This window comes from Vanessa tameamea, chromosome 6, assembly GCF_037043105.1.
Source record: "Vanessa tameamea isolate UH-Manoa-2023 chromosome 6, ilVanTame1 primary haplotype, whole genome shotgun sequence".
Taxonomy (NCBI): Eukaryota; Metazoa; Arthropoda; class Insecta; order Lepidoptera; family Nymphalidae; genus Vanessa; species Vanessa tameamea.
Window position 1 is genome coordinate 12,038,594 of NC_087314.1, and position 20,884 is coordinate 12,059,477.

Below are 20,884 nucleotides of genomic sequence, written 5' to 3' on the forward strand. Positions count from 1 at the left end.
TTTCAGTAATAATATTTATGTCAAAATATCGAATTATACCTACATTTCTTACACAGGTTTCACTTCTTTACAAGTTTACACGATTCTAATATATTATATACACGAGAACAAAATTTTCGTTAATGTAAAAATAAATAATCGTTTCGTTTCGTCTTTTGTTATTAAACTGAAATATACGGTTAAAGAAATGTAATTTATATTCTGAAGTATTATTTTAAGGTAGAAACGAATAATATTAACAATTCATTTGTTTAGAAAGCTCTGCATGCAGTAATTTTGAAAATATAAATATTTTAAGCAGACGTTTCTTGCTATGTAAACAATTCCGTCATTGATCGGAACAAAGTTAAAATAAAAAATGAATCATCCCTATTTTTTTATATGATACTTACGAATGCATTACAGTGATTTACTATTTAATAAATAGTTCTTCGTCAATTCATTTTTTAGATGACAACACTGTACCTTAAAAACCTAAATTTGTGTGCTTTTGTACACAGAGTTTAGCGGCGTGGTACCGTTCTCTTTTTGGTATTATTTATGAAATTAAACTCAAGATCCCCACAACTTTTTTTTAATTTGTGACAGTGAACACAGTTACAGTATTCTAAATAACGAGTTTCTGAATTATATGAAAACAAATGATTCCCTATGTTCATAATAAATCAAAACGCAAATAAACATTTTACTATGTATAAACTAGGGAATCCTACATTTTATTCATAAAAAAAATGAGAGGTGTGCTTAGCAAGAAAATATTTAATAGGTTACATATTAATTTTATAACCTTATAACGTGAGAAAGTTGACTATTGATTTTATTCTGAACCATTTGTTTGTCAAACATGTGATTTGGGCAAAGTTCAGCCATTTTATACAACATTTTCAAATTATATATAAATTTTAATAATATACAAACTTTCTTTGTTTAGCACTTTTTATATTAGTGAAAACCGTATTAAAATCGGATGAGTAGTTTAGAAGAAATGAAATTGAAGATACAAAACAAAAATAAAACTACTTTGTTTTATACTATTTATAGACAGAGATTTTTTAAAAGGTTCCTCTTATTTTGACAATAAAGCTTTAACATAATACAGCAAAATACAAATAATAATTGTATCTTGAACCATTATTTGTATAAATTACTTGGAACGAAATGGCTATGTTGACTTTTCAACGTTAAATATTGACCTAGCATTGTAGGCAACAAACATGTCGTTAGTGTAATGACTGCGTCCAACGTGTCACGTAGATTTGTTCTACAGCAGTTAATTTTAAGCGTGACAATTAAATTAAGCTGTAACGCCTTAACATAAACACATATACCCAATATATCCCGTTTATATATGCTATAAGCTAAAAGACACCGTTTACACTGTACGTCTATTTTTATATGATATTCATAGCACAATTACATAAAACTGTTAACATTAAAAATGATAAATGCTGTAATTAATCGTATACTTTATGATATATTAGCTAATATATTACAGTCACATAATTTATTTAATAGTATTAGTATTGAAATAAGTTGCTGAAATAGCGAAATAATGATACATATCTAAAGTTAAGTGTTCTTGGTGTCTGGCATTTTTCCAGATAAATTTATGTTTAATATTAAGTTCGGACATACACGTTCTCTACAATCAGTATCAGGGTATATGATTTTATTATGTACAGTAAAAACTATTTTATTACGTTTTTTTTTTAAATAGAACACAGTGGCAGTCAAGGTACCAACTATTTCCAAACGTCTATTTAATAAGGCTTAAAAGTAATGAGTTATAGCCGACAATTCCAATTACTTCATTCTAATGAAAGTTTTCTAATTGTCACTAGGAAGTCTATTTTTTATAACTCCGCTGTAATATAAGTTATCTATGTTATTAATAGGATACGAATTCTTGAGCATTAACTTTTTAATTACTTTTAACATAAATTTTATTTTTATCTGGGATGAAGTGTCGTTGAAAAATGTTTTGCTATATTTATAAAAAAAATCACATTTTTAATTTAATTGTAAAATCAAACTTGTTATCGCCATATTGAATTTAAACTGTTCAGTGAATTTCGCGTCCAGAGTCAAATATACAGGTAGATGGAGTATTAAGCTTCGCAGTGTTCTTCTGATTCTACTAATGAGCAAAATAACCAATATAGATCAGCACAGAATAAATTATAGACCTAAGTACAGTTATACTGCTATGCTCTTGAAGAAAACTGCCCATTTAAATCCATAAACTGCGCCCAAAACCTAATTAAGTACTTATAGGTCGATATGACGAAAGGGTAAAGGTAAAGTTGTTTTTCCAAAGGACGCTGCGTAATGGAACGAAAGGGTGGTCCCTATATTTTTATAATATACTAAACGAAATGAGTATAATCCATAATTGCTATTCAAATGCAAAATAATAACTAGTATTTTTTTTCAGGTTTTAAGATATTTGAAATATCGCAATTAAATAAACATTTTGTAGGAATAACATGAGGCTTACGAACTAAGCAAATAAATATTTTAAATTAATAACAACGGTGAGAGAGTGAGAGGCTCAATGCTATAAAAAAGCTAATAGGATTGTTGGCGGCCTTAAATCTTAACTAGGGGCCTGACGAGACTTTAGAAGCAAGCCAGCCGCTGACACGACACAGTAATATAGACGTCCCATGACATCACATCACTGGTTTTAAAGACTTCCTGATTTAAATGCAAATTACGGTACAGCCGACGTATACAATACCTAATGTTCCTTCGAAAGTCTCTAAATAATATCCCCATCAAGCTACTGGATTTAATTATAAAATTAGTATTACCAGTACAATAAAATATTTTTTGTTACATCGCAAAAAATACTGTGTAACGTATAACCATACCGACTAAGATTTCCGTGTAAAATCAATTTTTTCACTTAATTTACATTTTTTTAATTTACAATTAAGAGAAAATTGTATGGTATCGTACCACAACTTTTGTTTTTATCAGAAAAAGTTAATAATAATTAGTTACTCGCGTCTTATAAAGTGCAATACTTATACCTATTTAACGTTATTTATTGTGTCACATTCTTAATTTTTTTTGTACGTATTTAATACAATATTGATCTCCCATATTTAAATCTTTGCGGAATGCACGTGGAATTTATGACCAAAAGAAGCTCGCGTCATGCTTCCGAAAACATGACTCAGAACCACTTACCTACGGTAAATTTAACTTTTTCCATAATTTAGTCAGCTGTTACCTACCTTTTCTACATTTTAATAAATACCTTTTTATGATAATTGATAAGATTACTGAAGTTGAATGATAATGAAATACAAGATTTAATAGTAATTTTTCTTTTTTTTTTTAACATATGCCTTACTCAATTGTATAACTCGTCAGAGCACAACGTAATGTTATCTAAACTATTTAAAGAAAAAAAAAACTATTTTTTTTATTTTCAAGAAGTATTTTGCTTCAGCAATGTAAGTAAAGTAATTATTTGAAAATTTTCATAGCTGATAATATGTAAATGTTTAATACATTATATTTTCTTAATTTTCGAAAACATTATTTATTACGTACGCGTATGTCATAATATTACCTACTTACGAAACCGCGATTATTTTAACGCAGAAGCGGTGAAACTTATTGGAGTCGTTTGTTTTTGTTTTAGGTACCTAATATCTAAAACAAAATAATTATAATTGTTCAATTCGTATTAATACATATGAATCTAATATTTTTGGTCTGTTACCATATTTTGTCTATCGTTTTTTTTTTTTATATAAGTGTTAAATAAATAAGCATGTAATTAAAAAAATATTCCGAATATATCCTACGGAATAGCTACATTCATTAACAAACATTTAATTTAATTTTTAACTTTATGATATATGTATTATAAACATAACCTACAAAATATTATTTTTGCACTTTTTTTATCTACTTGTCTTTTATTTACAATATAAGTTGTTTTCTTTTAATCGTTGCTGTTGACCTATCTGCAAATATATTAGGTAAAGTTTAATTTTAACTTAACTTTTTTATCAGTTTTTCAATATGAATTGCGATATTGATGTTAATAAATAATTTTAGATAAGTATTCAAGATTAAAGAACATATTTTTCTGGGGTACTAACCCAGTATATTTTTATTGTATGTAAATGCATGTATATAATTGTTTCTTAATAAATTAGTTTATTTTGCAAGAAACCTTTGCTTACGACCAATAAAAACGACTTTTACAAACTACATTTGCAAAGTAAGAAATAACTATGGCAAAATCTATTCATATTAGATAGATTACATTTAAATGCTATTATGAAAAACTTACTATTACATCCCATAAATATAATTACAAAAAAATATATAACTTCAGATATCTTCATTTGTTTGGAATAAAGATAAAAAGTATTTTCGTTGATAAAAATCGTACGTAAAATCAATTTTTTATCGGTCATCTCCTTCTTGAATATCACTATAATTCATTTAAAGCACTATCAATCATAACACTAAACAACATAACTGCCACTGTTTCGTAAAAAAAAAACACGATATTTTTAATTTGATTTTGACAGTTACTTTACGTTCGAAAATCGCGAAGAGACAAGCGCTCCAGCGACGCGTGCGTTCCGGCTTCCAAATGACAAATGCGCGTCAACCAGTTATTCGACGTTTGTTTACCTCCGCGGTTTGGCTCGCTCAAGTTCAAGGGATTACTAAAAGGAACGTGCGGAACGGCCAGTTGAGCATGACCTTTGATTATATGTTTGTGTATAGTCTATGCGCTCTGATTGCCAGGTGTGAGGGATCCAATGTTTTGGTGCGAATTACTTTTTGTAAACGTTGAAGTGCGATATGTATGAGTGTATATAAGTAATGGAGGGAAGACTAGGATGATGTCATCAGGAATTTACTTTTGATAACAGTAATCTACTTTGATAGCGAAGCAAAACAATACTGAGAAAAGGAAAGAATGTTTCTTTACACCTTAACTATTTCAAATATTGTCTATATACTTACTTAGTATTTTGTTTTATTATATTTTAATGCTTGCAACATTCTAATAATCGAAAAGCAAATATTATTTAATTATCTATGAAAGTATGTATAATTTATTAGTGTATTTACTTTAAATTATGATATTAATTATTAGGCTTTCATAAAAATCATAATAATAGTTTGAGGAATTAAGTTTACAAAAAATCTTTTGCGCCCTTAAAATAGTACCTAATTGCAATTCAAGGGGAATGAGGCTAGCATTCTTGTCACCATTCCACGCGGTGAAGATTTATAGAGTCGCTATTTTTAATTTTGGAGTCCTTAATGTAAATAATTATTGTTTTAAGGATAAATATATTTAATTTTTTCTAAACATTACTTTAATTTATATCTGTATTCGACTTTACACTAACTGCAATATGACAATTTATCGTATAATAACATACACAACGTATAATTTGGAAGAAACGTAATTAAAGAAATAAAAATTACGCCAAACTTTATAGTAATTCTTATTTTTTAAGCCAGTTTAACAATCTTTTATTATTAATCTTATGTTTGGTTTTTACTGTTTGGTCGTTTGATTTTATCAGCTTGGATACTTATACATGTATATTAGTTGCCAAAGGCAACCTCATGTTTTTGTAAAAAAAATGTAACATCAATTTTCAATTTATTGTTTAATATAAAAATTATCTGATAGCAAAATTTGGACGTTATCTTATCTTGCGTAGTAAGCGGAAAGGAGATATCTTCAAATAATGTTTACATTTATATAAAAGCGGGGTAAGTATATAATTTGGTGTAACCTTGCTTTTAGTTTTTCCAGTTTAAGATTTAAATTAGATCAAGTCTATTAAGTTTGTATGTAATACTCGAAACTAGGTAAGTTTGAATAGTGATGTCAAAAAAATACTTTCATAAACAAACGGTTCTGTCAACCTTTCTGATTTCTTGTTAGGTACCAAAAAATAATTATCAATGTTAAAATAAGGCAATTTGATAGGATACAACATTATTAAGCGTAATTAATATCTGATACCATTTTGTAGCTATTTTCAAATAGTTTATAAAAAATATCTAAGTACAATTTTTGTAGTATTTGTTAACTTCATATTTGGTTAAAAGTATATCCATCAGTGATCTATACATTATATTAAATATATTTGAAAAAGAAAACCGCTTATAACAATTAGTATTGACACATTATATTTTTAGTAGCGCCCTCTATTAATACAACGTAAAACTTCGTACACCATTCTAGATATTTTTGTCTGTAAAAATGCTACTATTCAATAATAGATGGCGTGATAATACAAACTATTTACTTTATATCATTAATCATTAAAATAACACAGTATATAATATTCAGATAATGTTATTACTATTTATTGTACTCTATAATGTATTATTACAACTAAACGATAATATTATTTCTTCCGAGTTTATAGCTAGCTTCCATAAATCATTTTAAAAGGTCTTATGTTGCAATGTTTTATTTATTACGAATACCAAGTTATACCTAACACTAATAAATTGATAAATAAAAAATAATATTGCTCACTTATCAGTGATACATTTTTACTGCTAATTGATTTGTTTATAATCAAAAGGAAGTTGAGCGATCCTTGTATGTGGCCTTTATATAGACTGCATAATTGAACGGATGCAAAACGTGAACATTATATTATGATCCAAGCTAAATACGTTCGAAGCAATGTATATTATTCAAAACTTGCCTATTATTGTAATTATAATTTACAGGAATAATAAAACTTTGTATGACATAATCATATTCTTTTTAAATATTAGATTCAGACAGATTTCATTATTTAATAAAATTACTTTTTCGTTTCATTGTTTATTTTGTTATTATTTTATTTTTAAACATGGAATAGTTGCATTTCACGTGACAACCCTATTCATAAATTAAGGCCAAGTTTTCAGACAAAGAGCACTTTGTTTAGCTCATCATGACTCATTTCACACTTTGTTTCATATTAAAACTTACTCATTAGAGACTAAAACATTGTTCTGAATATTTTCGATAAAAACTGTTTCCACAGTCTTGAAGCAATCAATTTTTAATATTTATTTCGAGGTTATGTGTGTTTAATGTTTAACGTTTTGTGGCTAGCTAAGATAGCTTTTTAACTTTACCTAAGGAGTGCAACAGTTATACCACGAACCTCAACCAATGTTGGTAACTTCGCTGTGTGTGTTACATACCTAGCCATTTTAATGAGTTGGTGCCGTTTAATCAGCGACCTGAATTACGATCAGCCGACACAACTACGGCTTATCACCAAGTGTACGAATTTCACCCGACACATGAGGTTCTTTGCGTACACGAAGCGCAAGGAAATATTGTCAAATTCCTAATTACACAATTTCTTAATAGAATTTGTGTTCTTATTGTATTAATGTTTCGAAAATGACCTAAAACAATAGAAGTCTAATATCTGGTATGAATCCGGTTGTTATCAGCAATTGAAATTAAATCTCCTTGCTTTATATGAGTAGGTATAACGTAATGGGGCCATCTGTTTGATGTAATTTGTCATTATGATTATAAATAGTTTTTATATCGATGATATCGATACAGTATAACACTTCGTTTGCGTGATAACGTTTTGTATTCTTTATATTTTTAAGTATAATACTTTATCATATTTTTATGGTATTGCTCAACGCCAGTTGAGCAGCTACTACCATCTCATTTACTTACTCGAACGATATTCTACCACAAACATCAATACTTCGCCGTGGTATGGTCCGGATTGAAGGGCGAATGATGCGTTGAAACTACGGGCACAAGGAACCAACATCTTAGTTCCCAAAGTTGGTGGCGCATTGACGATGTAACGGATGGTTCTTATTTCTTTCAGTGCCAATAAAAGGCCATTAGGTGCTCATTTGCCAGTCTACCTATTTTAAATTAATAAATAAAATAACTTGTTAAGACACAAAGGGGAATAAATCATAATATACTTTAATCCAGTAAGATCTTGCGAGGACTTTTAAATAGTAATTTTACATAAAATTCAAAGTTCCCATCGGTTTAGAATGCAGATTCTATTCAGAATAACCGGTAAGTAACTCAGTAGTAACTCTATTGCGGCATCTAATCGACACAATTATGGTTTCACATATTAAGCCAATCCATTGGCTTAATGTGTAACCTTCTGCATTATTTTTTTTATATTAGAGGCTATTCTTGTATTTAAGTAAATAATAACGATTTCTTTCTGACCGATTTCGGTCAAGATGTAAATTTTAATCGGAGAATAGCCAACTGCGTGCAAGCACAGGTGCATCCTCTATTCCCTCACACTCGTAATTGGATTAAACTGCCGACCGACACGACGTAATTCAAGCGTAGGACCAATCGTTTTAGATGCTTTATATTGGCCCAACCCGGGCTTTGAACTCGGTATGTGCAGCATAAAACAGTTAAATGAAAATTACTAATAAAACAAGCTACAAGGTCGCGCCCTGGTTCTTATCTACCAAAACCTTTAATTTTTTGCTCATCGAAAAGATAAACCAAATGACATAAAAAAATCGGTACAAAAAGCAATCCACTTAAGTCACGGGATTGAAGACTACTCTGAAATCTCGCTTATGTTGCTCGGAGTACGCAGAAATAAATTGATTAATATTCTCCGTCACATGAGAGCAATAAGTGTTCACTATTATTATTAAATGTTCCAGTTTCACTTAAATATATTTAATATTTATCGATCGCGTTGGAATCGTTGGGTACCGTACCTAAGTACATAATCTTCCCGGCATATCAAGCTTTCATCAATAAATAGCAGTAATAATAGTATCAATACATTTATTATTTTGTTACACGTTCAGATAATTATATGAAATGTAGATGTTGTTAATTATTGTTTATCTTGTCACTACCTCGCGTATCTCAACGCTTCGCTTATTTGTATTGTAACTTTTATCTAGATCCGACTATTTATTATGTGAAGAGCGATTATTGACTTAATATATTCAAAGAGATGGCTCAGTAGAACATGTGAACCTTCAGCAAATATTATAAAATATGTATCCATGTCACATATTGTCATTGAAAAGGAAGAAACGCTATATTGGTAGTTTTGAAAATTGAGATGTAAAGTAAACATTTGAAATCTTATATTCCAAAAATATTATTTTGGCGCTTGAGCTTTTCTTCCATTTTTCATTGATGATATGTATCCATCAAACCGCATTGGAACAGCGAGCTGAAATATCTTCTCCCCAAGGCTACTTTTCTTTTACTTTAAATCAGAAACAAACATTTGTTTAAAATTCATATCCGATGAAGTCATAAATAAGCATATATTTAAATACTTGTACAAATAGGTACGTTTATTTTCAGAGAAACTAAAATTATTAAACAATACGAAAAGAGTTTTTTTTCATTATTAACCAATAAAAAAACAACAGACAATTTGAACGGCTTGACAGATTTCAACAATATTTCATACAATAGGAGTTGACGAGGTTTAGAATAAATATTAGTTGTTTTATAGTTACAAAAACAATTGAATAAACATAAAAACAAATGAACTAATAACGTAAACACGGAGAATAATGATAATGACAATAATATTTTTTATTATTCTTAACTATCACGACCTTTCACACAAAGCTTAGGTGGAAAGAGGTTTTATATTGTTTTCATAACATTTTACTTTTAACTTAAACATTAAACGGTACGTAAACCGATCTATAAGGTTTTTAATAACTTTTATCGAAGTTTATTTAAATTACAATATAAATTAACTTACAACTCATGTTAAAAGTATGTATATCAAAAGTAAGGAATATTATTCAGTATACTTTCTTTAAAGGTTCTTTTTTTCGGTCTCTATAGAAGTGGGTCTCCCGCGAAACTTGTCGTTTAGGTATTCAAAAGATATTTAGGACACTCGTACTTTTTACTCTCTCTAAAATTAAATGTTAGTTAAATTGTAACAGTTTAGTAAATTGCAATCAAGAATCCTCTTTAATATTCCGTACATCTGGAGCTCTGAAATGAGACGCTAACCGATTTTTTATGTGCAGCTATCGTTCTATAATTGCTGGAACAAAAATCGACTTACGCTATTAATATATAAGATGCAGGAAATCTGAGGAGGGTCAGCTATAGTTTACATTACCAATTCGCTGACAACTGTCTAAATTATTTCGTCCCCTGTGTCTGCAATTACGCTCTATTTATAAATAATTATCCTCGTTGCGAGTTAAATGGCGTCCATTAGTAATGTACTCGTGGTACAGAGTCCATTATGCGATACAAAGTATATATATTTATATTTGATAACATTGTGTACAAGTGACGGCAATAACGGCACTTTGTATTTCATAGATTAAGCATATTTCTAATTGTGATTAATATTTATTGCAATAGGTCTAGCAGCTAGGTTTTAAGGTTGCATACCAGCGGCCCAAGTTTGAAATCCGTGGTCGGTCTTATAATGATTATTATGTTTTTCTGATGAGAAATTCTTAGTATCAACCTGAAGTTAGAAGTTCAAAGGGTTTCCTTGAACAGTCATGTGCTAGGAACAGCACCTTGGACTGGACTACAACAGGAAGGCAGTAAATCGGACCCCCGTACCTGTTCAAGTATTTGTGGCTTTTAAAATCTCTACGCAGATGCATTTACTTACTTTATATAGGTAATATAAGGCAAAACGTTAAAATAAAATCAGTATCATTTTCTAAAACATAATGTAAAGTGGCTTGAAAAACTATGAAATATATTTCATTATCTTAGACGAAAAGAATTCAGAGAGACTTTATCACAAAAATTTGATAAACAGGAAATCGAACGTATCGAATACAATCAATGGAAATACCCATAAAGATACCAAAATCAACTCAAATACTCGTATTATTTAAGAATAGCAATAAGGGTCAGTGGAATAGTTATGTAATGGCAAACACAAACGCGTAGATTACGTTCTAGTTCAAGTCAGATGGCACAAAAATCGAAACTCGATCAATCGATTCTTTACTCGAATACCTATTAGTGCAATGAGGTCAATCAAAACATATTACAAATATAAAAAAGTTTCCAATAAGATTGATTGATATTATATGTATTTCTTTCTAACATTATGATTTTGTACAACGGACCGTTTAAATAAAATATTTGCATAATCGTTGTCCATGATGGCGGCTAATGCTAATATAGATTATTTACTTTTTGCATTAACAATTATTATTTAGGGGCAACCTGCGAATATATTCTAATTGAATGAAAACATAGTAGGATTTCACGTTTTGTGAAAGACAACACGTCTCGACTCTATAACAGTATTAAATACGTGCTTTCAGAAATAATATTATTTAAGGAAAGTGAGCGATCTATCCCATTGGCAACAAGACATGAAGACGTGACGCGACGGTGTGAGGAAACTTGCACGTTGTGGATAAGAATCCGCCACCAAACCGATTTGTAGCAGCGTTTAGTGTAGCGAGAGGAGCCCTGTGCCCAGCAAGGGGACGTTAATAAACTGTGTAAGATATTATCTTTGCGGCTTTATACTATATAACAAAATATTTTTTTTAGTGATTAATTTAAATGAAAACGTGACATCAATTTTCTAGTAATTAATTTAAATCAAAACGATACGAACCGAAGGCCGATGAATTATAATTTATAATATTATACTTTTGCAAGTTTGCATGTTTGTGATTCATCCGATGGAAGGGCTTTGTTCAGGTCCGTCTGGACGTCAGGTCCGCTCATGAATTTATTCTTCCGCTACACATCAATACAGTATTGTATATATAATATAAGTAGGTACAGAGTATTGACGTGTTCCAATTTGTAGATTGAGTGAACCAGTGTAAACGAATTTGGAATATAGTATCATAGATTCCATAGTTGGCAGCGTAACGATATTATGAAGAATGGTTTATACTTTTTGCGATAAAAAAGTAAAGTAGCATATTGTTATATACCACAGCTGGGCTAAAACCTCCTTTTCTTTTGAATAGACGGCTAGGAGGGTTTTCCACCATTTAGTCATAGTGAACCACATGTGTCAGAATTTCAGCAGACGTGTCGCCTGAGCACAACTTAAGCACATTAATGTTCAGAAGTGATCTCACGGATTTGAACCTGCTATCTTAGGTAATTCTCGTGTCATTACCACTTGACCATATGGTCTCTTATGATAATGCTTTACTGGTTTTCACTTACTCGTCTGCTGTTCCTAACCAATTAAAAAAAAGGATTATCAAAATCTAATTCATAATACTTATTCCCCAACTAATCTAAAGACGTGAGTTATGTTATCAAATGTTACGATATTTAAAAGTCGTTCTAATTCAATTAACACAAACAAAAATTGTCTGCAGTTATGTTTGCATGAAATATGTTTTTAATACATTGTGCGGAATCATTTAGTTTTTGTAGTTTTTATTGTATTAGCACCTTCATAAACGCTTTCATGTCGACACCTAAATTTAAAACCCACGTCAGCTTTTTAAACAAACTTCAATTAAATTGAAGTAATCTTCGTGTTACGACGATTACTTTGTTTTAGCATCCTTAATATTTGAAATAATTTTAGAATTTTAGAGCAAGCAACAGAATAAAAAGTATAAAATAAATAAATACAGTATTGATGTTTTCAATATTAAAAGAATATAAAAAAATGTATTGTTTTAAAATGTGTTCAATAATATATTATTGAAAGTCTAAACGCTTTATGATAAGAAATATGTTATTGTTTTAATTAACTACATAATTTTATTCAATAACACATGCAGTTAAACTATTTAAATTATAAACAAATAAGGTTGAATCAAAGAGGTTTTATATTAATGCCAACAAAAAAGTAATAATTTTATTCTTGTCTCGTAATATAATAACATACTTAATAATAGCTTAAAAAATGAATGTTCCCTATAATCTTAAACAACTTTTATTATCGTTTTTTTTCATATAATGGAACTAATAATTAATTTAAAAAAATATGCTTTAACAGACAGTTCTAACGTTTCATGTTTTTTGTTAATTTATTTATAAAAGATTGTTTCGTAGTTTACTTACTCGTGATATACTTTATTCAAGGCTAGCTGTTTGAGTTTGTCGGCGCCATGTCGGAACTAATCATAAATTTAGGTATAATCTTGTATTTCATTTTATACTCTGTGAATCAGAAGTTAATCTTTATCCGTTTTATATCAAAACCCAAAATGACAGACCCATTAATTCTTAAATTTATTTATTCCTAAGGAAACATTTATATTCGAGATAGGCGTGAAGCCATTTTGTCTTTATACTTTTATGCAAAATTGAACACCAATAAGTTTTTCGTAATACAAATAAAATATTTGAAAATGCCTTATCGCTAAAAACTTATAATAATGTATAGTCTATTCCTTTGAATATTTCTATTGTCTTACTTTCATCTTTAGATCACATTGTTTCGAGTCAACAGACCAGTTTAACTCTTAATATTAGTGTAATAAAGTTACTGTTCGCTTGTAATGTTTTTCCTTGTAAAAATACTTTTTTTTTGTCGCACACCTCGTACAAATTACCAGACGTCACGAACAAAAATAACAATTTAAACATAAGACAACAACGTAGGTACTCATAATTGGGTAATAATACTGTAATTATGCAGTATGAATATAAATTGATCTAGAATTACAGACACTTTTTTTAAATATACATGTAACACGATCTCTTCATTTGGTATTCGCGCTGCCATATCGACATAGAATGAAATTTTAATCACAATAGAACATAATTTTGAGCAATGGACGCAGTCTTTATATCAATATCACTTCACCGTCACAATCTAAACACTAAAGTATTCATGTTTTCTCTTCCAAGGCAACTTTGGCACACGTTTGGCAATTCACATGAGGTCTAAAATTGTTATTGCTGTTCTTGCGTCGGACCGCATAGTTCCTTTCCCGTGACGGAAACTTCTGTATCTTCCTCTCTTGTACATCTTCTTTATCTTGTTTAATAACGCGACGGTATATTTCCGTCCACTCCAATTGTTTCAGTGACAGACACATATTTATCTATGACACGTCTGCTCGCAGTCAACACTCGATTGACAGTGAGTAATTGACGAATAAGCGAATAGCGAATTCGAAGCTTGTGATTACGACCTCACGATCAAGGCTGCAATATTTTTCTTCTGATCGACGATTGTTTATTATATATATTGCACGTTTATTTATTGTCAAGTTTGAGAAATCAATGAAAGAATTCAGATATGATATCAGTGACCCGGATGATGTCGGCGCAATTGTACGATAACGCGGCTCTGCCCATTACCGAGTCTTATTTGAGTTCATTGTGTATCTACTTGTTATGCTTGTTAAACTAATGAATAGGCCCATTAGGAACAATTTATATATTTGTATTTAGCTATTTCTTTGACAATAAAAGATTATTTAATTTATTTGTAACATAAGAGTTCTTATAACAAATTAGTATAAGTAAACCAAATAACTTACCTCCAAGAGTGTGATATGAATCCCGGACAAAGTTCCGGGCAGTTGTCGCAGGGTCTTCCCTCCGATACTTCTTTTATCCGAACACCCTGAGAACAAAGAAATTTACCATTAGAAAAAGGTCATAAGTATAATAAAAATAAAATACACGAAAACAATCTACCAATAATTTATTCAACGCTTCCATAGTACTGAGGCCGTTAAAGTTATCAGTTATATTTAAAATAATTTCCTCGTCGTCATCTTTATCATCGTAATCAATATCATTCACGTCCTTCGATTCGTCGTTTGAATCACATTCACTGTAACTATCTGAGGTTGTGTCATTGTCTCGTCTATTTCCAAATAATTTGAAAATTCCCTTCTTCTCGACCCATGATTCAGCTACACCCTCTTTGAAACTGTTTACTTTCTTGTGTTTCCTGTGAATTTTAAAAGGCACTTGTTTTAGCCTCGGATGGGTGAGGTAGGAAGGCTTAGGGAGATTTGTTATTTTATAGTTTTTTTCGTAATCTTCTTCAGTAACGCCACAGTGGTAGAGAAGATAATCCTTTCTTATCTGTTCCTTTCCTACTGGGTCTCTCCAATAAGTGACTTTCTCTCTGACGCCTAGGTAGTAGTCTAGTTCTCTTTCACCTAAATCATTATTGCTATCGTCATCATCGTCTTCATAACAGTTTCCAATCGATTTATTGTTATTATTTTGATATTCCTCTACTATTCTTGATAGCAGACTGTCCTTTTTTGCATTCTGCATTTTTTTTAAAAAGTTTGCATTAGTTGAAAGAAATTTTGTTGTTTTTCTATATACCGAGGCAACGGACTCTCGTCTACGTTTTAAGTTATACATCGTTCGTCTCTTAATTACGCTTTGACTGAAGAACAGCTTTACAAATTTTAAAATATGCGATCCTATCCAGTTCATTTCAATCTAGAAACATTTTTGACACTTTTAAATTTGTTTCCATATTATATTTTTTTTAAATATAATATAATACGATAAATGTCGTCTGAAAAAGTTCAGATTATACGGGACAGTTACACGATACAATGACAACGGGGAACTAGTTCGCTTTTACTGTTACCTACGATAGAATTGTAAGGGTGACGTGATAATGGTCACCTGCTTGTGGGCGTACGAGGTCTTTCTTGACCATTATACATTGAGCCTCAATCGTTGAGTTTCGTTTATTAACTATTCCTTTTATAGGAAAAAGAAGAGGTCATGCGTAAGTGGTGGGCATGGTGGTTGGATACACGAATGAGGGTGTGAACTCTTTACGATCATGCAAACAACGTAGCTAAATGTGTCCATCGTAAATGACTCGACAAATTGCAACACCCTTGGGATAAATAGCTTGTTAAATCCCCTTGTTAGTAATTTCAATCTGCTCCAAGGTGACTTACTTTATTGTGATTTGTAAGAACACGATGATTACTAAGTATGTAATTAGAGCCCAATCTCCAGGTAAAATAATTTAATAACAACAACTAATTAAAAAAAAATATTTGTTTACTCTGTGTTCAGTGCTGCCATCTATAAAATGTAAAATGTACTAATGTTGGAGTAATATGTTTGTAATGCAGCGACATCTATGGACCAGTAGCAATACTTTGTAACAAATTTTGTGTATGAACCTTACAATAACATCGTTAAATATATTCAGAACTAAAATTAGGTTTGGACTAATGTCCAATTTTATATTATTTACTTGTTTATTGCATTATTAAAATATGTGGCGATTTTACATACTGTGTTCTCCTTCTTTGGAAATACACATGATGAATGAAGAAATGAAAAATTCGTTACCCGAAGATTGACATTAATTGAACTGTGTCCTTAGAGACTGCAACAATGGAATTTTTGTTTACGATGCAAGTATTCATTTCTGAGTGAGTGAGAGTAAAATTCAATGTATATTTTCGTTTTTCATTGTTTCATTATATTAAAGAACCTTCCATCAATTTTATTTAACAAATTAATCTTTAAATGTCATGTAGTAGGTACTTGTATTAAGAAAATGTTAAGTAGATTCGAATAAATAAATAATAAGAAAATTATTTCAACAAGATCTATAGGTTTAGTTCTATGTGCTGGCTACGTTTGTATCTGATCTATGTATGTCTGGAATTTAATTTTTTTACAAATATAATGAGTGCAAACGTTATTTTTATGATATGTAAAGTCGAACTTAAGATTTAGTTACCCATATGTTCCTGATAGCTATTTCTCATAAAAATACAATTATAAGTGCTTATTTTAAATGGGAAAAAGTTGGAATTAAATATTAAAAAAGCAATCAAACTATCAACAGTAACATTTATTTTTGTATTTAAATTAGAGAAAATGATTTCGTATAACATCTTTCTTCTCGCTTTCCAGCAATCTGTGGGAGTGATTTCGTGTAATGAGAAGGAAGTGTGTAACAGGATCCAATCCGAGAAACCGCGCTATTGGATTTGACCAATGAGCGCGCGCGGAGCTAGCGCTGTCCGTCAGCTGAGCAGGTCGATGGTACCAAATTATTTTCCAAGATGATATAATGTTAATGTTGCTTATTACCAAGGTTAGATATAAGATTATTTTTTTTAAATAATATTCCAGTAATGTGTGTGTTCAAGTAATTACCTGTAATCTATTTTTAATGTCATACGTTTACGAGCTGGTGTTTTTTTTATATTTTCATTGAAATCTCCAGAGAGTAAGTCTAACTTAATTACTAAATATACTTTTTGCTCACAACTATTTAAAGAATTGTGACAATGAAAGTAGATAATAAGCACTAACTATAAATAGAATTGCCTTTGTGGATACCGCACTGTTATTCGGTTAGTTTCACTGTTCAAATTCGCTCTTCCTGTCTTCTGTAAGCGCTTCCAACACAGTCCAGTCTCTGTCACGTATTAGCATTTAGATGGTGTAATACCTTGTCTCACTTGTAGTGACTGACTCCACTGTTACGCTTGTGTTACAAGCGCAGACGGCAATTATTTGTAGACCAGGGACTCCGAGTCGAATCTAAGTCTTTATCATCGCCAGTAGATACAACTTTAAGGTGAGGTATTAAACTATTGAGGCCACCTTGAAATTGAACAAGTGCATTAATAATAAATCGCTTTTATTAAGTAAAAATCGATTAAACAGTGATATCATTGCCATATCAAAATACGGATCGTTTGTTTAAGTAATGAGTAACGTCTTTATGTTACTCGGTTTCCTTTGGAGGTAGAAACATATGTTTTCATTCATTACACTTTTACAAACAATATTACTCATTATTAAGGTGTCGTAATCTAATCGATATGGTTTAAGAGGTTATGTGAAGCGTTTTTTTGTTCATAATAATAGACCCTAAAGAATTCGTAATATTTTCTAAAATATACGCGTATTGTACTTACGTAGAATTATTAGGTTAATCGTTGAACGGTATTTTAAATTGATAAAACGAAATTAGTTTGAAACGTTGTGGATGACAATTATCGTGTCTTATTTTTAGCTTGATATCGTAAAAACTAAAATTGTGATATCCTCCTGACCGATTTCGGTCACGATTCTCGGCGGGTACTAACCTACCTACATAAATGCAGTGCGTAAATATGTGTTTAAACACGAAACACAGGTGCACTCTCCCTTTATAATCCGATGGGACAGCAATTCGGAAAGGGTTCGGGCGCCGGTACATCTAAGTTCCACCTATATTAGGAGCACTAGATTATATATCTGGAATTTGGCTCATATTAAATAAAGTTTTTGTCCAGCTGTAGACATCTTTCGGTGGGCATAAAAAATTATAGCAATCTTTTAGAACCGACCAGAATATTTATTCACGGTGGATATTAAAAATAGAGTTGTACAAAAAAATATATATTTAAAATTTATAACTACAGTCTTTCTTATCGGTTATTTCCAGTAAGGTCTACATTCGGAAATGGCAGTGCCTTTACTGATTTTTTTAATAATTTCGTATAATAATGTTTAATATTGTAAGAGCTTAGAAGAATAAAGTTTACTTTGATTCCGATTATATCGCCTAATATTACGTTTTCATTTTAAAACTATATTTACGTACTTTCCCCATTAATTATTTATTTATATTTATTTATTCTTGTTTTACTACACAAATTAATAATATGCACGAGGTAAGCGACACGCTACTGTAATATAATAATTTATTAATAGAACCGACCCCGTTACATTTTTATCATGTATTAGATACATGTTGACAGAGCTCAGTTTGTCAGTGGACAGAATCAAAGATCGTATATTTGAATACAAGCAAAAACCAAAGTTTTTAAATGCGTAACTGATAATCATACTGTTGTCTTGCTCGGCGATGAAGTATAACACCCTAAGGAAACCTACAAGTGTGGGGTGCAACTTGAGCTGCGTGGTAGAAGAAACTTCAAATATTTTTTTTTTACTTTATAACTCAGTTGGCAGAGCTCATTTAAATTGTTTAATAATATTTTATTATTGTTTCGTGGTTCTATTTAATCCCACTTGGTATTCTAATCTCTAGCAATACTTCGTATTTACCTGTACATCACTCGCACCCGTATATTTTGATGAAATGATCATATAACCCAGAATAAATCCTTAAATTTTATTTTAAATTTTTTTTTTTTTCATCAAATAAACATATTGCATGTGTGATGGAATGGAAAACAAAGACATTTTTTTGCATGCACATATTAAATTGATTCTTTAGTAATATTTTGTTATTGTGTCAGGGTGTTGTGTAATCCCGCCTGGGTTATTCTCATCAGAGATTCTACAACATTGACATAGATAATGTTTGTATTTCTATTGTTATATTTTAGTTTGAACTATATACAGAGTATTGCTGCGTGGTGGTAGATAACTGATAAGTGGTCAGTGAATGGTAGAAAGCACTACTATCGGTCATTTATTTAATTATTTTTTTTATTTTGATCGTAATGTGAAAACTCGATATCAATTAGATTTATAGCATTTTTATCCAGAATTCACAACGTAACTTAACCTTTAACTTAAAATTTTAATGATAACTTTACCTGATGGTTTTTTGGAAGCGCGTCTGGTTATGTACCACTTACTCATCAGATATATTGCCAAACAGCAATACAAGTTATGTTCCGGTTTAAATCTGAATGAGCCAGTGGAAAGGGAGCAAAAGACATGTTTTTCTAATTATTATTGTTAAATTTGAATTTGTTTATGAAAAAACAACAAAATAAGTAACATTTAGGGTGGCACTTCAATTAATTACTAATTAACAACTTTCTATAAACATTTCAACCTGTCTAAACAAGTTTTTACCACTGTTCAAAAACATTATTTTTTGTTAATAACTTTTTTTGCACTAAACAAAAAAGGTTGAAATTTTAATACAAGGTAAGTTATAATTATTTACACCTTTTGTCTAATTTTCAACCATCTAACATTTTTTTTCACAAAGTTATAAGCAAAAACGCTTTTCACCCTCTCAACCCCCTAACGTTCACCCCAGAGGGTTGTAAATTTTAATTTGTTATTATTTTAACGTCCGAAACCACATCATAATGACAACCACATATCAAAAAATCATAATGATACTAATTACTTGACCTTCACGGGCTTTATTGACTGGCCTAATATGCGCCCACTGAATAGCGTCGATAGATCATAATATGACGTCACTTTATATAATATGACGTATGACTACTGTAGATAATTTTACACTAAGCGCGTTATTATATAATTATAAAGCGTTTAGGACTTTATTGTAATTCGATTCTATCGAGGTAATTGGTGTCTATGTGTACGAGATCACGTGGTCCATTACGATACATAACTTATATAAGGACGATCTTTGTAACGATCGACAACCTTCAAGATGTAAATTTAAAAAAATATGTCACGTTTATCCTACTCAAACTTTCATTCAGTGTCCCCTTTTATTGTAAAATAATCTCGATTCCAAGAATCGTTTTATATTGGACTATCGGTTTTATATTTTGAATGAATTAATAAAATTATAATAGAATTTATCTGACGATGACTTCGAGTGACCAGTGTACTGCAGATTGATTGATACGTGTGTTACAGAATATCTTTCGCAGCATCCAGATTTATAATAATCTTAGTAATAACCGAATTAAAAACTTAATAAGAGTAACAGTCTGAACGGCTCACGTAGCGAAGTCTTTCTCTTCCCTCGACGAGAGGCTTATTACTAGAATTTTATCCGACACATCCAGGTTTCCTTACGATGAATTCCTCCACCGTATATCACGAGATATATTATGCATACAAAGCATATGAAAACTCGGTAGTTTTGGTCTGTTTGTCTATCGGTTTTAAATATTTGGTGTCTATATTTAGACTCTTATACATTAAACATGAATCTAAATAGCATCTATCTTTATGATGATGATGATTGGT

The 20,884-nt window shown here is 30.5% G+C and overlaps 1 protein-coding gene across 3 annotated transcripts in view; it reads right to left on the reverse strand.

The window, feature by feature from the left end:
* Lmpt (Limpet) overlaps window positions 1-20,884 on the reverse strand; it is a 151,170-nt gene that overhangs the window by 74,356 nt on the left and 55,930 nt on the right. The window contains exons 1-2 of one of the 3 annotated variants that reach the window (XM_064215073.1): window positions 14,645-15,253; window positions 14,485-14,570 (exon numbers count right to left, since the gene is read on the reverse strand). In XM_064215073.1, coding sequence (XP_064071143.1) covers window positions 14,485-14,570; window positions 14,645-15,238 — 680 coding nt within the window. In that variant the 5' untranslated portion in view covers window positions 15,239-15,253. Of the gene's footprint in view, window positions 1-4,315; window positions 4,565-14,484; window positions 14,571-14,644; window positions 15,254-20,884 lie in introns of those variants that run through there. The other 2 variants (XM_026634272.2, XM_064215075.1) reach the window with 2 other exon arrangements.